General features: G+C 42.2%; 1 protein-coding gene across 1 annotated transcript in view; it reads right to left on the reverse strand.

Moving 5' to 3' along the window:
* Window positions 1–16,718, reverse strand: part of EPHA6 (EPH receptor A6) — a 1,179,434-nt gene that overhangs the window by 551,586 nt on the left and 611,130 nt on the right. Inside the window, exon 5 of the mRNA XM_073584415.1 lies at window positions 10,637–10,972. Coding sequence (XP_073440516.1) covers window positions 10,637–10,972 — 336 coding nt within the window. The remainder of the gene's footprint in view (window positions 1–10,636; window positions 10,973–16,718) is intronic.

Consider the following 16,718-nt stretch of genomic DNA (forward strand, 5'->3'; position numbering starts at 1 on the left):
TGAAATTAAGAACTTATTGCGGAGGGTTAAGATAGAACACTTGAACATGGGACTTAACACAAACAAGACAAAGATACTATTGGTGGCACAGTGGCTCAGTGGTTAGCACTGCAGTCTTGCAGCGCTGGGGTCCTGGGTTCAAATCCCAACATCTGCAAGGAGTTTGTATGTTCTCCCAGTGTTTGTGTGGGTTTCCTCTGGGTTCTCCGGTTTCCTCCCGCACTCCAAAGACATACTGATAGGGAATTTACATTGTGAGCCCCAATAGGGACAGTGCCAATGTCTCTAAAGTGCTGTGGAATTAATGGCACTATATAAACAAGTAAAATAAATAAATATTGACTACTGCCAGGTAAGACTGAGACACATTTAAGATAGACGGCTCCAACCTGGAAGTTTTCACTCAAGATGCAGTGACGACACCAGAAACAAATAGGGGAATAGCTATCGACAATGAAGTCTATGGACATGGTACTCAAAATGAGGAGCATTTTTCTGAGGAAGAAAACATGGCTTGTACATAGTTTGGTCTTTTCTGTGATTACGTATGGATGCGAAACCTGGACGATAAAGAAACAAGACAGAGATGCGAAGCTGGAGAAAGATGTTATCAATACCATGAATAACAAGAAGAACAAACAAATCAACTTTGGAACAAATAAAGTCAGACTTGTCACCCGAACAAAGATCTCCAAGCTACGACCTGCCTACTATGGACACATCATATGAAGACATCAATCAATGGAGAAGGACATCATGGCCGTAAGAATAGAAGGAACAAGGCAAAGTGGAAGACCAGCAACCCAATGGCTTGATACTATCAAGATTTGAAAATATGACACACAAAATAACTTCTATTGTGTCTATTGAATATTTGTACTACTGTTTCTAGTATCGACTTGATTGCGTTCTCAACCACTGTATGCTATTTGAAAATTTCTCAATAAAAACTACGTTGAAAGAAAGATACTATCAAGATAACAGCAGAGAAGACCCTGGTGGACTTATCTAGGCTTGCACAAGATCAGTCTTCCTACAGATCATTCATCCATCAAGTCTTCATGGCTTGAGATCAAGCAGAAGACTGTTAGAAGAAGAAGAAGACTTTGATATTTGCTTGAAACAGGCAGTTTACTATATAAAGTTCCAAATCATACTGGAACACAATTCACACTATGCAGTGCTTTACACTACCGGACATAGTCTATTATAATAACTATAGAGCACCAAACAGAAAGTAAGAGACATAAGAGACTGTGGCATCCAGACACATGTAAGGGCTAACTTTTTGCTGGTGGAGCCCTAAATTGGTAATCTGGTAAAGCCGGGGAGTTCAATAAGTGGAAAAGTTCTGAGAAGTGAAAGCGCCTGTACGTTTTTGGATTTACTTGATTTAAGTCATGTTCAGAACAAGACATATGATTTTAGTAGTCTTTAGAATAAACTTGTATAGTTGTGAACACCATGTCCATCGAGTAAATCCATATACGGGCAGGCGCCCTCGCTACTCAGACCTTTTCCATTCATTGAACTTTCATATTACTGCCAACGGAGGAATTTCCCCGCTGGGCTTAATGAGGGGGAGCGGCTTCCACTTTCCTAGAGCTTACTATAGTATTGTGCATATTGCCAGCACAACCAAATATGCTGAGACTTCTTTTATTTGAAGCAAACCTACTACGTTAGTGGAGAGCCGCTCTATCATTTGGGTACGCCGGTCATCGGAATGGGAGTGTTTACCTGCAGCCATGATGTTGATCTGTGGGTGAGTGCCATTTTGGTCATACATGGAAGGTTGACTTGGGTGTTTAGCTGCAGAAAAAGCAGGGGTTGAATTCTCATTATCAATACTTGCTTTAGGTAGGTGTGACATATGGTAGGTGGTCAGTGCTCTGCATTCCGGGGATGAGCTTGATTTTTTGGCTATGCCGTGAATTCTGGAAGTGGTGTCACTTGGGGAACGCAAAGGGCAGTTTTGCCGAGTTTGCTATGAATGGCCCTGACTGCTTAAGACTCCTGATCCTTCCTGCTTGACTGTGGCTAGAGAGCTACTGAGTTTGAGGCTTTTTGTTTTCTCCCTGCAACTTGGCATTGAGTTGGATGGCTGGTCATGCTTAAAGTGGCGTTTACCTGCAGACTGATGCTTTGACTGTAGGTGGGTACCCGCTACTTCAGTTCTGCTGCCCTGTCCATCCGTTACCTGGCCCTGCAGCCAATCAGTGGTTTCAGACATTAGAGAAATGAACGAGATATCATGGGTGGACACAATTAGTGCAGTTTGGCTGGAACCACAGGGGTGTGGAATGGATGTAACACTTCTTTCTCTATTTTATTTTAGAAAGATTGTTTTCACCACTTATTGAAAACTACTTTACTTTTTTTTTGCAAACATTTTGTTTCATAGTTACATACATCTATCAAGTTGAAGCAAGGGATAGGAAAGAATAAAGGGAATGGGGTTGAGGTACATGTATTTTGTTTATTAAAAACATTTTTAACATTTATAAATATCTTAAGATAAATCAGCAGTCCAAAAACCCAGAGAACTCTTACAAGACGTCGTCAGAATAATCTTTCATATCAAGCTGTGCGGAGGTATAGTATACAGGAGAATATATTTAGTGCAAATTGTTCTATAATCAGCCTTAAGATTTAATGTTATTCCATATCAATACATAAAGTCAGCACCTTTGGTTTGGTTTCTTGTTTCTTCAGGAGCAGTGGGACCTTGACAAGTTATTATCCTCCTCCATAGGGAGAACAGTAGATGTGATTTTGCATAAACAGCTTTTTACCAAGATAGAATTTTTTTTAAAGAAAAATACTCTTATTTTATACAGTAGAAAAACGATCTAATAGGTGGCGCATTACCTATCAACATGACATTGCGTTGGCAAATGTTTAGCCACTAGACAGCTATAGGTGCCGTGCATCACATCACAGAATATTATACAAGGTTTTTTTTTTCTTCTTTAAATGTATCCTTCTGAAATTGTTTTAGGTTCTCTTAAGACACAGAAATATTTAATTTTTAAGATATTTCATTGCACTTTTGTCTCCTGCATATTTAGATATATTCTAGGAATATAGCGTATAAAGTTTTATGTTTGTGAGGCTAAGTTCACGGGAGTGTATAAAGAATCATCTGATCCTCATCCAGAAGAAATGGATGATTTTTCTTTATTGTCATCCATATGGCATTCGTTTTTATATACTTTATCTGGAACTTGTCATGTCACCAAATGCTATATATCTGCAGGTTATTAGTGTTCTACAGTTTTGCAGACACTGCACTAAAAGCCGGCAGGAAATGAACTTTATTCCTCCTTGGCAGCCTCCAGCTTTCAGTCATAGAGGCGTGGCTTCAGTCACAGCTCAGTGCACGGTGATCGGCATGCTGCGGTGCTGACTGACTGCATACCTGGCTGCCAAAACTTGCACCATAATACTGGTGTAGTCAACAATACATCAAGAGGGAGGGAAAGAGGGAAGTTTCAGCAGAATTTGTGACTTTTTATAAAGTCACAATTTATGGATCAAGCAAAAACATCTGGAATTGATAGACTTCATCCACAAAATAAGCAAAAGAAAAAAAAAACAACAGGTGAGCACATAAAAAGAATAATGAATTTGATAAAAATTAAAAAAACACACAAAACTATACAAAAACTAGGCACAAAAGCAAAGATGAATTGGAGCCCTAGAAGCTAAAGTAGACTTTCAAAATTGCAATTTATTATCTATATATATAAAATTGAATGTATGTGTGTGTATCACCAACCAATCACGAAGAATCTTTCATTTCAACAGAGCTGTTTAAAAGAAGCTGAGCTGTGATTAGTTGCTATGAGCAACAGCTTTCCCACTCGACAACACCTCAGCAGACACTGACATGGTGGGAGAAATCTAGCATCCCCGGGAACATAAGCTCCCAGCCATTGTCTGCCCCCCAGAAAGGAGCAGAGAGCACATGAAAGAAATGAATCACCCCCTCCCATGCCCATATCCCCATCACACATCCTTCATTCCATAGGCACATCTTCCCACTTAAAGGGATCTCTGGTATGGAAGTCAGAGCAAATCCCTCATCACTCTGATACTGACCCCAGTCTTCTATTAAAGGGATCATTGGTATGGAAGTTAGGACCGTTCCACTCAGTGCTCTGGTTCTGATCTCAGGCTGATGGGATGATGTAGGATATTAGGGGTAGTAGTCGGGTAGCTCTGGCTGATGGGATGATGTGGGATATTAGGGGTAGTAGTCTGATAGCTCTGGCTGACGGGATGATGTGGGATATTAGGGGTAGTAGTCCGGTGGCTCTGGCTGACGGGATGATGTGGGATATTAGGGGTAGTAGTCCGGTAGCTCTGGCTGATGGGATGATGTGGGATATTAGGGGTAGTAGTCTGATAGCTCTGGCTGACGGGATGATGTGGGATATTAGGGGTAGTAGTCCGGTAGCTCTGGCTGACGGGATGATGTGGGATTTTAGGGGTAGTAGTCCGGTAGCTCTGGCTGACGGGATCATGTGGGATATTAGTGGTAGTAGTCCGGTGGCTCTGGCTGATGGGATGATATGAGATATTAGGGGTAGTAGTCCGGTGGCTCTGGCTGACGGGATGATGTGGGATATTAGGGGTAGTAGTCCGGTAGCTCTGGCTGATGGGATGATGTGGGATATTAGAGGTAGTAGTCCGGTAGCTCTGGCTGATGGGATGATGTGGGATATTATAGTGAATGTGGCTATGCGGAGTGGGCGGGGCTCTACACTCAGCTTTCTGTATATAGATATAATCATTATAATTTGTTATAACTAACCGTAGTTAGTTACTATGCCCGGGCAGCGCCAGGCTCTTCAGCTAGTATTCAATAAAACTAAAAATAATTTATAGAAGTGTGACTTTTAATCCAGACAAATCTACTGATATTTGTTTAATACTTTTGCAATGCACTATGTGCGTAGGCACTGCAGCATCTATACTCATCCCCATTACACCATTATGTGCTGTATAGGTGTTTGCAAAGTTTTCTTTGAACAGTTATTAGCAGCACAGTCAACATATTCTCAGATGTGATCGCTTCTTATATGATGCAAATAAGATTTATTCCAATAGAGAACACTGGCACAGACCATAAATTCACAGCTGGCGCACGTTGAATATTAAATAGTACAGGAGCTCTAGGTACTGCAATTGCAGAAACTGCTAAAGCAATTCTATGCATGTACAATGCCATGTGAATAAAATAGTAAAGTATTGGGCACCTGCATTGCTTTTTTTTTTTTACAGGGAATCTTGTCACTTAATCTGAGAGCAGCATGATGTAAAGACAGAGACCCTGATTCCAATGATGTGACACTTACTGGACTGCTTTCTGTTGTTTTGGAAAAAAACAAAAAAACACTATTTTATCAGCAGAAGATTATCACTAAAGGACTAGTAAACCTGCGGCCATGTAGTACTCCATGTTCACGAGCCTTGAATAACCCGCCCCCACCACTGATTGGCAGCTTTCTGCCTATGCACAGTGTACACAGAAAGTTGCCAATCAGTGGTGTGGGCGAGGCTGTGCACAGCTCAGCATTCAGAGAACTAGTAGATAAGCAGAAGATAAAACAGTGATTTTAGCAAAAATACAGCAAGCAGCCCAGTAAGGCTAGTTTCACACTAGCGTTTTTGAGCGCAGCAACGGCCTGCTCACGGCCGCCGCTAAGCCCTGCCCCCTGCCGCGCCTCCGCCGGTAGCTCCGCCTACTGGCGCATGACGCTGCATGCGCCCTGCGTCCCCTATCTTTATCACTGGGGGCGCAGGCCGTGCGCAGTATGCGTTTGGCGGCGCATGCGTCCTTTTGACGGTGCGCCGACCTGCGCCAAACGCAACCTGCTGCAGTTTGGTTGCGCCGGCACACCGTCAAAAAGGCGCATGCGCCGCCAAACGCATACTGCGCACGGCCTGCGCCCCCAGTGATAAAGATAGGGGACGCAGGGCGCATGCAGCGTCATGCACCGGTAGGCGGAGCTACCGGCGGAGGTGCGGCAGGGGGCGGGGCTTAGCGGCGGCCGTGCGCAGGCCATCGCTGCGCTCAAAAACGCTAGTGTGAAACTAGCCTAAGTGACACATCACTGGAATCAGAGTATCTGTCTCTACATCAAATGGGGTAGTAAAAATATGGTGATAAATTCCCTTGTATGTTGCCAACTTTTTGAAGAAGTCTGAATCAAGAATCTCAAATATATTTCCTACTCATGTTTTTTGAAGATATTCTGCATAAAGGATTTTCAGTTTTCTCCGTTCTCTTTTTTTGTTCCTAAATTGAGGTTTCCCTTACTGTAATTTCACTGTCCCTTCTGGATAATTGACCTATCATTAGTGCAAATTGGCAATGCTCCAGCGCACAGGTCTCCTACTGAAGTGCAGCTATTTGGTAAGGAATGACTTAGCATTAATACCGCTGCCCATTGTTTAGCTAATTACTTGTGGCAACCAACAGCGCTCCATCACCGCGGACACTCTGCAGTGCTGTGCACTTATAGTCAGCAATGTTTTCAGATATCTACACAAATATGACTAAGGGCCCATTTACTCATGACGATAAATGAGAACATGCATTCCTAAAACACTTATTCATACATTATCCTTTTGGGTATATATAAGGATATAGACACGCTACCCACGTTTCCCTCCGAAGAAACAAGTTTTATTTTCATTATTATAAAATGCTGTGTGATGTACTGTAGATAGTGTTATGCGTTTATGATGTGACTTAGATTTGTTAGTAACGTTGGTAATATGTCAACCATTATAGTTAATGTTTGGGACTAGCCCAGAGTGGGAGGGGATGAGTTACAGGGAAAGTGACAATTTCCTGTCAGAAAATCAGATAGGACATGGAGTGCATACTGCGCGGGCCTAAATGTCCAAGGTGAGCAGTGCCGCCTTCTTGGGTGACCGTAAGTGAGAGATCAAAGAGAAGGAATAGCGAGATCCAGAGCATAAGTGACAAGGAGAGAGAGTGGTCTTCCAGAAACAAATCCTATGACACAACGCCTAGCATTGAGATGCTGAGCTTATAACACTGTAATGTAATGGGCCGAAACAGGACTGAGTACGTGGGACGTGTAGAGTGTCCGGGCGGGAGTTCCTGAGAGTTGGCATTACCAGCCATACTGTGCCATAAAAAGGAAAGAGGATGTGGAACCACAGAAAAAGTTAAGGACACGTGTTAATCAGGAATGTAGTGTTAAAGCTGGATTGTGGTGAACTAGTGAGAAACAGTGGGCATAGAGAACACTGGTGTAAACTACAAGGTGGGCCATTTATATGGATACACCTAAATAAAATGGGAATGGTTGGTGATATCAACTTCCTGTTTGTGGCACATTAGTATATGGGAGGGGGGAACATTTCAAGATGGGTGATGACCATGGCGGCCATTTTGAAGTCAGCCATTTTGGATCCAACTTTATTTTTTCCAATGGGAAGAGGGTCATGTGACACATCAAACGTATTGAGAATTTCACAGGGAAAACAATGGTGTGCTTGGCTTTAACATAACTTTATTCTTTCATGAGCTATTTACAAGTTTCTTTTTGTTTATAGCCATTGACATGTCACAGAGGTTAACACGTGAGGAGTGGATAGAAATTGTGTTGATGTCTGGGGAACGCAGTACCCAGGTCATTGCAGCAGATTTCAATGCAAGACACCCTACGCAAGACAACTGTCATCATTCCCATTTTATTTAGGCGTATCCATATAAATAGCCCACCCAAAAAAGTTTGCCTCATCCCTGAACATAATGTTCTGTGTAAACTGAGGGTCCTGATCCAATTTTTGTTTTGCCCATTCTGCAAATTCAGCACTCCGATCTGGGTCACCAACCATTCCCATTTTATTTAGGTGTATCCATATAAATGGCCCACCCTGTATTGAGGAAGGAAACTGTGTGGAAAATGCTTTGAGATATAAAGGAAACGTTCATAAGACTTTGCACCTGGTATCTCTTATATATATTCTTTACTAAGTTCCCGTTCAGTAAAAAGTTTATTCTTGAACTATGGTCACCTTCATTGAACTTCGTAAGACCTGGTCCTGGTAAACCCGCAACAACCATTACATGTGGCCTGCCCGGGTGCAACACCCTCACAGCAGAAGTCCTCACACCCGGCCAAGACCCCCACTTTCATGTAGCTTGCCAGGGTGCTGGAGATGAATACCTTGCCCACAGCTATCGCCCCGTGCCACATTACATACACATTTCGACAATGACGACAAACATGCAGAATACTCGTTTATCAGATGATTGGATCATTCATACTGACACTAAAACCATTGTCCTCGCCAGCACATTGTCCAGTATAGACACAACATGTGCTGCTGATAAGGCTAGTTTCATACTAGCTTATTTTCCACGCAGCGCTCGGCGCCGCTAAGCCTTGCCCCCTGCCAGATCCCTGCCCGCCCCATCCGGTCATCGCCGCCTACTATCGCACACAGCTGCATGCAATCTGCACACCCTATCTTTAGCATAGGGTGCGCAGACTGTGCGTAGACCGTGCGCTAGTAGGATTTTAGCGTGCGCTACGCACTTTTGAAGGTGCGCCGATGTGCGCTGAATGCACCATGTTGCATTTTGGCACGCTCAGCGCACCTTCAAAAGTGCACAACACACACTAAAATCCTACTAGTGCAAAAAATAGGGTGCGCAGATCGCATGCAGCCGTGTGCGATAGTAGGCGGCGATGACCAGATGGGGCGGGCAGGAAGCCGGCAGGGGACGGGACTTAGCGGCGCCGAGCACTGCGTGGAAAATAAGCTAGTGTGAAACTAGCCTAACAGTGATATTCTCTGCACACACATTCAACAACCTGTATTCTGTTTTTTGTTGCTGTTTTTAGAGTCAAATTATTAAAAAATAGCTCATGTTTCAAAAATTTTGCACAAAATAAAAAAAAAATTATTTATTTTTTCTATCTTTGACTCATTTTTTGACTTTTTAACTCGCACACCCAAATCCCGATTTGCTGGGGTTTGTTTGTGAGCCCCGACGGAGCCACTGAACATAATGGCAAATGCTATGTGAACTCAGGCTAAAACATCTGTAAAAACCTAATTGACCTAAAAAAAAACTAGAGAAACAAAGCCAACTTTAAAAAAGCTCAAATAGTTTGATGAATTTGTCATAAAAAGTTCATAATTTAGAGATATTCACATCTAAAGAATGGCAAAAATGCAATGATGAATCACATCCTAAGTGTAAGACCTTTGGTTTACACAATCTAAAACAACCCTATATTTACAATAATAATTTACTACGTTTCATTTATTTGACTTTTCATCTTATACTGTAAAACTATCATATGTAATTATTAAGTATTTCACAATAGATAAAATTTCAGATACGACCTCCGGACCTTTACAAAAGAATATACAGGATTCATTTCATCCACAAAAACTTTGATTTGGCAAATAAATTCTACCGTCTATTACAGGCTGGAGGATTTGTTTCGTAAACCAATTCTAACAACCCTAGACTTAGATATAGATGTAATGCAATCTAAATATTTCTATATCATAGCAACTGTTAATTAAATATATATTTTTTTAATGTTTTAAAATATGTTATTACCAAAAGAAAATCTAGATATACTGTACATAAGATGCACATAAAAGAGCTTTCCCATTAAAAAAAAGTAAGGTAGACAATATGGAGAAAACATTTTCTGTGGAACACCAATGCAAGCAACAGATTTTTATATCATAGATTAAGATTTGTGAATGTTCTTTCTAATGTACTCTTCCATTTAGTCTTGAAATTTGGGTGGTTTTTAAATAGGGCAGTGCTTCTTTCCTATAATGACCCGGCGCTATCCTACTGTCTGTATTTTTTTTCAGCAAGTTCAATCCTTCATCTTTAGAGTATAGGGAAGCTATTAGTAATAGTGGTAAGTGTGCACGTGTAGACAAACCGGTAACTGCTGACGGAGAGTAGACTACCAAAAAAACTACCTAAGGGTTTGCATGTTAATGGGGTTGTCTTCAGTTTGGAAGTTATGGCTTATCCAAGGGATATGGGATAAGTTCTTGATCACTGGTGGTCTGAGTAGTGATCGAAAAGCTAAGTTATCCCCACTGATCCTGAGAATCGGGAATCTGAAGAGCTCCTTGTGAATGGAGTGATGGTCAATTCATTCATTCTTAAAGGTGTGCCAAAGACCAGCCGAGCGCAGCACTTAACTATCTCCAAAAGTCTCATTAAGAATGAATGGAGAGGGGTGAACATGACTGACCATCACTCCATACACAAAAGGTTCTTCCGATTCCCGGATCTCAGGATCGGTGACATCCAGCTGTCAGACCCTCCAGCAATTGGGAGGTTGTCCCATATCAAATGAATAGAGAACAGCTTATAAACTTGATAATACATCTTTAACTTTAAGGACAGCAATGAAGGAAAAGTGGTGATTAATCAAACAGGGCATTAATAAATTATACATAATATATATTGAGAGGTCTGAGGCCTTAAATATCAGTGGTGTTAACACAAATTTCAATTGCCGTGGTCAAAAATGATTCTTACATAATATTAATACTTAACCTTCAAGGCACTTCACCCCATAAAAAAAGTCAAACCTACCTTCTTGATCAGTTGTGATGGTGATGGAGGTATACTGCCTAGGAGATAAACTGACTTCCGAGACTCCATTGATTGCCTCAATATCAAAAGTATAGTTGACGTGAGATAAAAAGTCCAGGATGGTGACCGAGGAGTTAACCAATCCTGAATGTCGAGGTGCAAATCGAATTCCACCACCGCAAAGTTCACATTGGCTGGGGTCTGACCCGCATTTTTTGCAAATAACATTGTAGATGAGGTCCTTCCTTCCTCCGGTGTCAAACGGTGGACTCCATTCCAGATACAGGGCTGTTTCATTCAAGTTAAAATTGACATTTCTTGGAGCTGAAGGTGGTTCTGTAAGCCAAAAATAAACAATAGAGAATGTAACAAATTAATACAATCTGGGTGACATCCCACCTTAAAGCTCTTTTGTTTCGGGCACAAACTTTGATTTCCCAGTAGAAGTCTATGAAGCAATCATTCCTCCAATAATCAAGTCTTAGTTAGTAATCAGCCCCCTACAGGGACATTGCAACCACTGCCAAGAGCACTTACTTCAGACCCTTATGAAATTGCATTTAGCTCAAGAAATCTAATGATTTAATTTAAAATGTGTTAAAAATTCATGTCTCTTTTTAACATCTCATCTATTTTGCAAGTGAAAGCTAGCCAAGGCAAGCAACACAAATAAAGCCAATACTACAGAGATACAGAGATGGAGCATCAAAGCCTCCATGCAACAGGTGCTTACCTCTTACAGTAAACTGCAATCAAAGAAATGAAGCTCCAATCGAATGCCGCTTATGCCAAGAAACGATATTACTGATGCCGTGCAGAATATAAGAACAGTCATGTCTCAAAGATCAAATCCCACACTGACGATTTCTACTATCCTGTATACATCGCCTCTATAAAGCATTAAACGTCCCCTAAGACGATGTTTTATTTTCAGGAAAGTTATCGCTACCCCAAAATATTTACTAAGTAGGAATGGTGTAATTAAATCTATAGTTTTATTATATATCTTATAGGATTTGTTCCCTAATGAATGACTTCTGCTAACACCCTAAGTCAGTCGATCCAGGGCAGGGTATGGAGGGGTCCAGTGTCCATGATTGAAGTCCATGATCTGGAGATCAATGTGGTCATCTGTGTTCTCCTAAATGTTATCCACTCCCCTGCCAAGCAACAGAACATCATTGCTGCTCCAGACTGGTCATCTTTCTTTCATGCTTTCATAGTCAACATTGAGATAGGATGGACAACTGGCAGCAAAAAAATTATGTTGGTCTTTGGTGGTCTTTTTAAAGAAGATCTTCGTTTCAGAACATGACCTACTGATTAATATACATTCCTTTCCTACCTCCGGATCCTGCTATTTACTACTGATTCCAGATTTGGAGTATGACCTTTTGCTTGACTAAAGACCAGTCTTGTCCTTTAATTTGTTTCCCAGTTGTTGTCCTACTCCTGGTTTTTAATTTTGGCCTCATTCCGAATCAACCACCGGCGGTCACAGACAGCAAAGGGCCCCTGTGCCAGAACAACATATGAGCCCTTTGCAGCCCAAATTCAACTAAAATTGCACCTTCTTTGGAGGTAGAAATGGGCCCCCTTACCTCTTGGGTCCCTGGGCTAAAGCACAGGTTGCACTAATGATACATCCACCCCTGGAATCAAGCCACTGCTTCATCAGGACTATCGCCACCAATCTGTGACTATTCTGGGGACTGAGATCTGAGGATTCTTTTACAGCACAGTCCACGACGCCTTCCATTGTTTATGGGTAAAAACTAAGGTATACTGTCATATTTAGGGTAGAAACCAAAAAATCATAAGTCTTTTATTTATTTTTTAGGATAAGTTTAAGATTTAAGGCCGAAGTCACACCAGCTTATGGCCTAATATGCAAGAGCATTGGATGTTATATGCTAATGACACTCGACTTCAACTCTGCTGTAAGCGTGATCCGAGTGTCAGTGCCCTTTTCTTCGATCCTCTCACATTAGAGAATGGCAGCACAGGTGTGGAGGAGAGGGAGAAAGTGATTTCTCCCTCTCCTCCATGGTCGGTGTTGGCGGGATCCGATTCTCAGATGCAAACGCTGCATGTTGCGATTCTATGGTGCAGCTCACATCTGCAATTTTTTTCTCATGCCATGAGACTGTGTCAGTCACTTCAATACAATGTGAGAGTTTCTAATGCATTTGTTTTTTTTTTTTGCTCCTCTCAGCTGATTTATGACCACAGACCACATTAAAATTCAACGTGTAGGGAAACAATCAGGCTGTAAAAGCTTAAAAGTGCAACTTTTTTTTAGAACAATGAATTACAGAAATGATTTTTAACCTCAAATAAAAAAGTGAAAAAAATACTGTCGGTAAGAAAAAGCAATATTCCCAGAGGAGGACAAGTCCTTTAACTTACATTCTAGGGAAATCCTGAAGATTCATCTTCCTATGATCCTTCAGCTAACATCAGCATTCGCCAGTCTATTAAGATGATTGCCGTGCACTTATTTGTTCCCTAAAGCCGCAATATTTCAGCAGATGCAGCCACTCGCTGTTATTATGTACACCCATGTACTGTAATAACTCTTTTTCAATTCCATTCATGCACAGAACAATTCAAGGTGATAAAGGAACCTTGTCATGTCAATGCTGCGATTCCAGACTACTAAGTGATAATCATCGGGATCTGCATCCAAAGTATTCAAGTGAGAAGTGCTGAATACACTGCGCTGTCTTCTCTGCAGCTTGTTAATACTATAATAGAGATATTACAGATATTAGAATGTATTTCCCATTATTTGCTTGCAGATTCTTGCAGAGACGTGCCCATATTACTAAGACACTTTGTTATTTAAGAATTATGTGCTGCACCTTATTATTATAGCTGCGTTCCTTCTGGTGGTGATGTGGCGCCCCTGAGGCTCAGTCGCCACAGAGGTACTGCACCTTTTCCTAAGGTGTAGTGCCTCACCATCCGGGTAAGGTGGGAACTCCTTTCCACACTCCAACACTCGCACCCCACACAACAGGGTAGTTCTGCACAACCACATTGCGGCTCCTTGCTCAGAGCGTAGCAGAGCACCTTTGGTGGTTCCCTGCTTGGAACACTGGACGTGCTGGGAGGTGGGTGGAGTTAAGATACATAAAAGAGTGGGAAAGTGTAGGAGGACAGTTGAGTCTGACAGAAGGTCAGTCGGGTAGTAAGTCACTCAGACAGGAGTGAGGATCCCTGGAAGAAGGGATGGAGGAAGGAGTGCTGCAGCTGCCTCAGTGATCTGAGCCAGCTGGCATGGGATAGGAAAAGGAGAAAGACGTAGAACTGAAACCTACGCTTCTATAGAAAGAAAGACAAGTACGGAATGAAGGAGTAGAGAGAACAGAGAGGACATGGGTTAGAGGAGGAACACTGCCTATAGGTTCTCAGCGCAAGGCCGGGGCCTGGTCCCCGAGGTTGTATGGACACTTATGGTTCTGCAGCAGACACCGGAGGAGTAGTTGGCTGTAAATGCACTACTCCCATCTAAGACTTCCAAAACAGCAATTGGATAGAGAGCCGGGACTCAGGAGAAGGCAGTCCCCGAAGCAGGCTACAGCTGTCTGCCATACAAGTTGAGTTCTTGGGAGCATCTGACAGGAGGAACTCCAGTGTAACTCAGTACTAGGAGATCTTCACACTTTAAGGCGCTATAGAGGAGTCGTTCAGAAAGGTACATGTTGGCTGAGTGTTGGAGGGGAGAATCCTAACTTGCCCGGAGGTTGATTGAGTCTCTGACCCGGAGGACACGGCCCGGAGGCAGGCACCTGTGTGTGTACAACGGACTGTGAGTAAAGCTTTGGAACTACAAGCCCCGGTGTCCTCCATTCATTTGTGCGCTAACACATTCAGCACCGCTATAGCTGGGTACCATTCTCCACACCACCTGCACCTCTCCTCTTCCATTGCATCCATGCTGCCCTGGGGCTACAGCTTCACCTGTGGGGAGCTACACTATCTAGGCTGCAACACACCAACTGCCCCAGAGGATCTGCATGCAGCGTCGACCTAACATCCTACTTGCCGAACACCACAGGTGGCGTCACAAACTATTCCATTAACAACATTCTACCATTTACATTCCCCCATTACTTGGGCGCCCAGGGCCACGGACCGGGTCACCGCTGCTGTAACACATTCCCCTGACACCGGCCCGGTACCGAGTACCTCACAGCCCTGGGAGGCCGACCCAGTGACCTCTGCCGGAATGAATGGATACCACATGTCGAATAAATGGATGCAAAAATTTCTGCATCATTTGGCAAAAAAAAAAATGCTGCAAAAAAAACCTCATTTTTGGTGCTTTTATGTCCTACGTTTTTGGTGCATTTTTGCCCTGTGTTTTGGTGCGTTTTGCCCTGCCTTTTTGGTGAGTTTTTGCGATGTGTTTGGTGTGTTTTTGCCATGTGTTTTTGATGTATTTTGCCCTGTATTTTTGGTGCGTTTTTGCGATGTGTGTGGTGAGTTTTTGCCATGTGTTTTTGATGTATTTTGCCCTACGTGTTTGGTGCTTTTTTGCCCTGTGCTTTTGATGCGTTTTTGCCCTGAGTTTTTGGTGCATTTTTGACTGATTTGAGTGTGGACAATGGTGAAAAACGCACAGAGAATTCACATGCTGCTGATTATTTTCTGCACCAAAACTGCAAGTTAAAAAGACTCAACGTGTGCATGACAATTCAGGTTTCTCATTCACTTTGCTGGCATCAGGATTGCTTCAGGTTTTGTTAGCAAATCTGCATGGCAAAAAATGCACCAAATCTACATTGTGTGCGTGCACAAGCCCTAAAAGGAGGAGTGTAGATTACCAGCTGCCAATGACAAGCAAATCTGCCTAAATTAAAATTTGGTGATTTGCTTGAATTTGGCAAGAAAAAAATAAATGGATTATGCCTCATAATAGAAGGCACATTCAATTCTATTTTATTTTGCCTGCCAAATTCAAGTGAATTACCAAATTTATGTTCTGTGGTTTCTCCAGACCAAAGAGAATGCTAAACTTAGAATGACCAAAAAAAAATTCTCCTTGTGGTGATCACCAGTCCAACCTCCACTTTGTCCTTCATTCAGCTCTCTATTCTTTATGCACATGGCGTCCACTTCCTTCATAGTGTAGTAGTACATCACGGCACATGTCATAGCACCACAACTTGCATTGTCTGAGATGCTGACCAAGCCTTAGGCACCGCACGTCATGACATCACAATGTGCATCGTGAAATTAGAGGTCAACTTGGCAGCGGAAGATCCAGCACAGACTGTAGATGAAGGATGACAATGTTGCATGTGGTGGAGGAGTAAAGAAGACAAAGCTACACTGAGAATTGGACAGAGGGCTCCAGCATGTGAGATAGATAAGCAGAGAGTTAAATTTTATTAACCTTTGCCTGGCCCTTTAGGAATCAACAATATGGGGACCATTTTGAGGAAGTCGCAGAAAGTGAATCACATAAAGTTTGGATTCAGGAGGGTCCAATTTATTTATGAAAAATTGAAGGCAAATTCACTTTTCTCAAACTGATTCAAAGCTCATTTCTACTAGATACCAGAGTGCCGTTTTATATTCCTACTTTACGTCAGCAGTGCCTTCAGCTTCTGAACTTGTTTGGGCAGCCGCAGAACGGAATTATGGTATGGCTATAAAAGACATATACGAGAGGAATCTGACTCTTGCTACAGTTTCATAACCTGTTTCCTTGTTTCACTCTTTTAATTGCTCATTCAAATTGTAAATCTATACTGATCTTGTATGCTACTTTGTTATATAATTTGCAATAAAAAGAACATTGAAAGAAAGAAAAAAACTGTTATATAAAGATTAGAGTTGGGGGTGGGGGGTAATCAAGGAAGCGTCTGTATAAATGTGATGGGTTTACTGCAACAGAGACGAGCTAGAAGACCGCAGCATCTTATTTCTCCTACTCCTGCACTGATTAGAAGCACTTCACCTTCTTATTAAACAGTGCAAATGATTTTTCAACAATGTAGGGGTTAATCTTCTCTGAGAGTTCCTGAAGCTAAAGCTCTCAGCTGTGCACTGTTAGTCACTCCCATCTCCT

The sequence above is a fragment of the Dendrobates tinctorius genome, unplaced genomic scaffold (assembly GCF_039654945.1).
Source record: "Dendrobates tinctorius isolate UK_male_01 unplaced genomic scaffold, ASM3965494v1 ptg000084l, whole genome shotgun sequence".
Classification (NCBI taxonomy): Eukaryota; Metazoa; Chordata; class Amphibia; order Anura; family Dendrobatidae; genus Dendrobates; species Dendrobates tinctorius.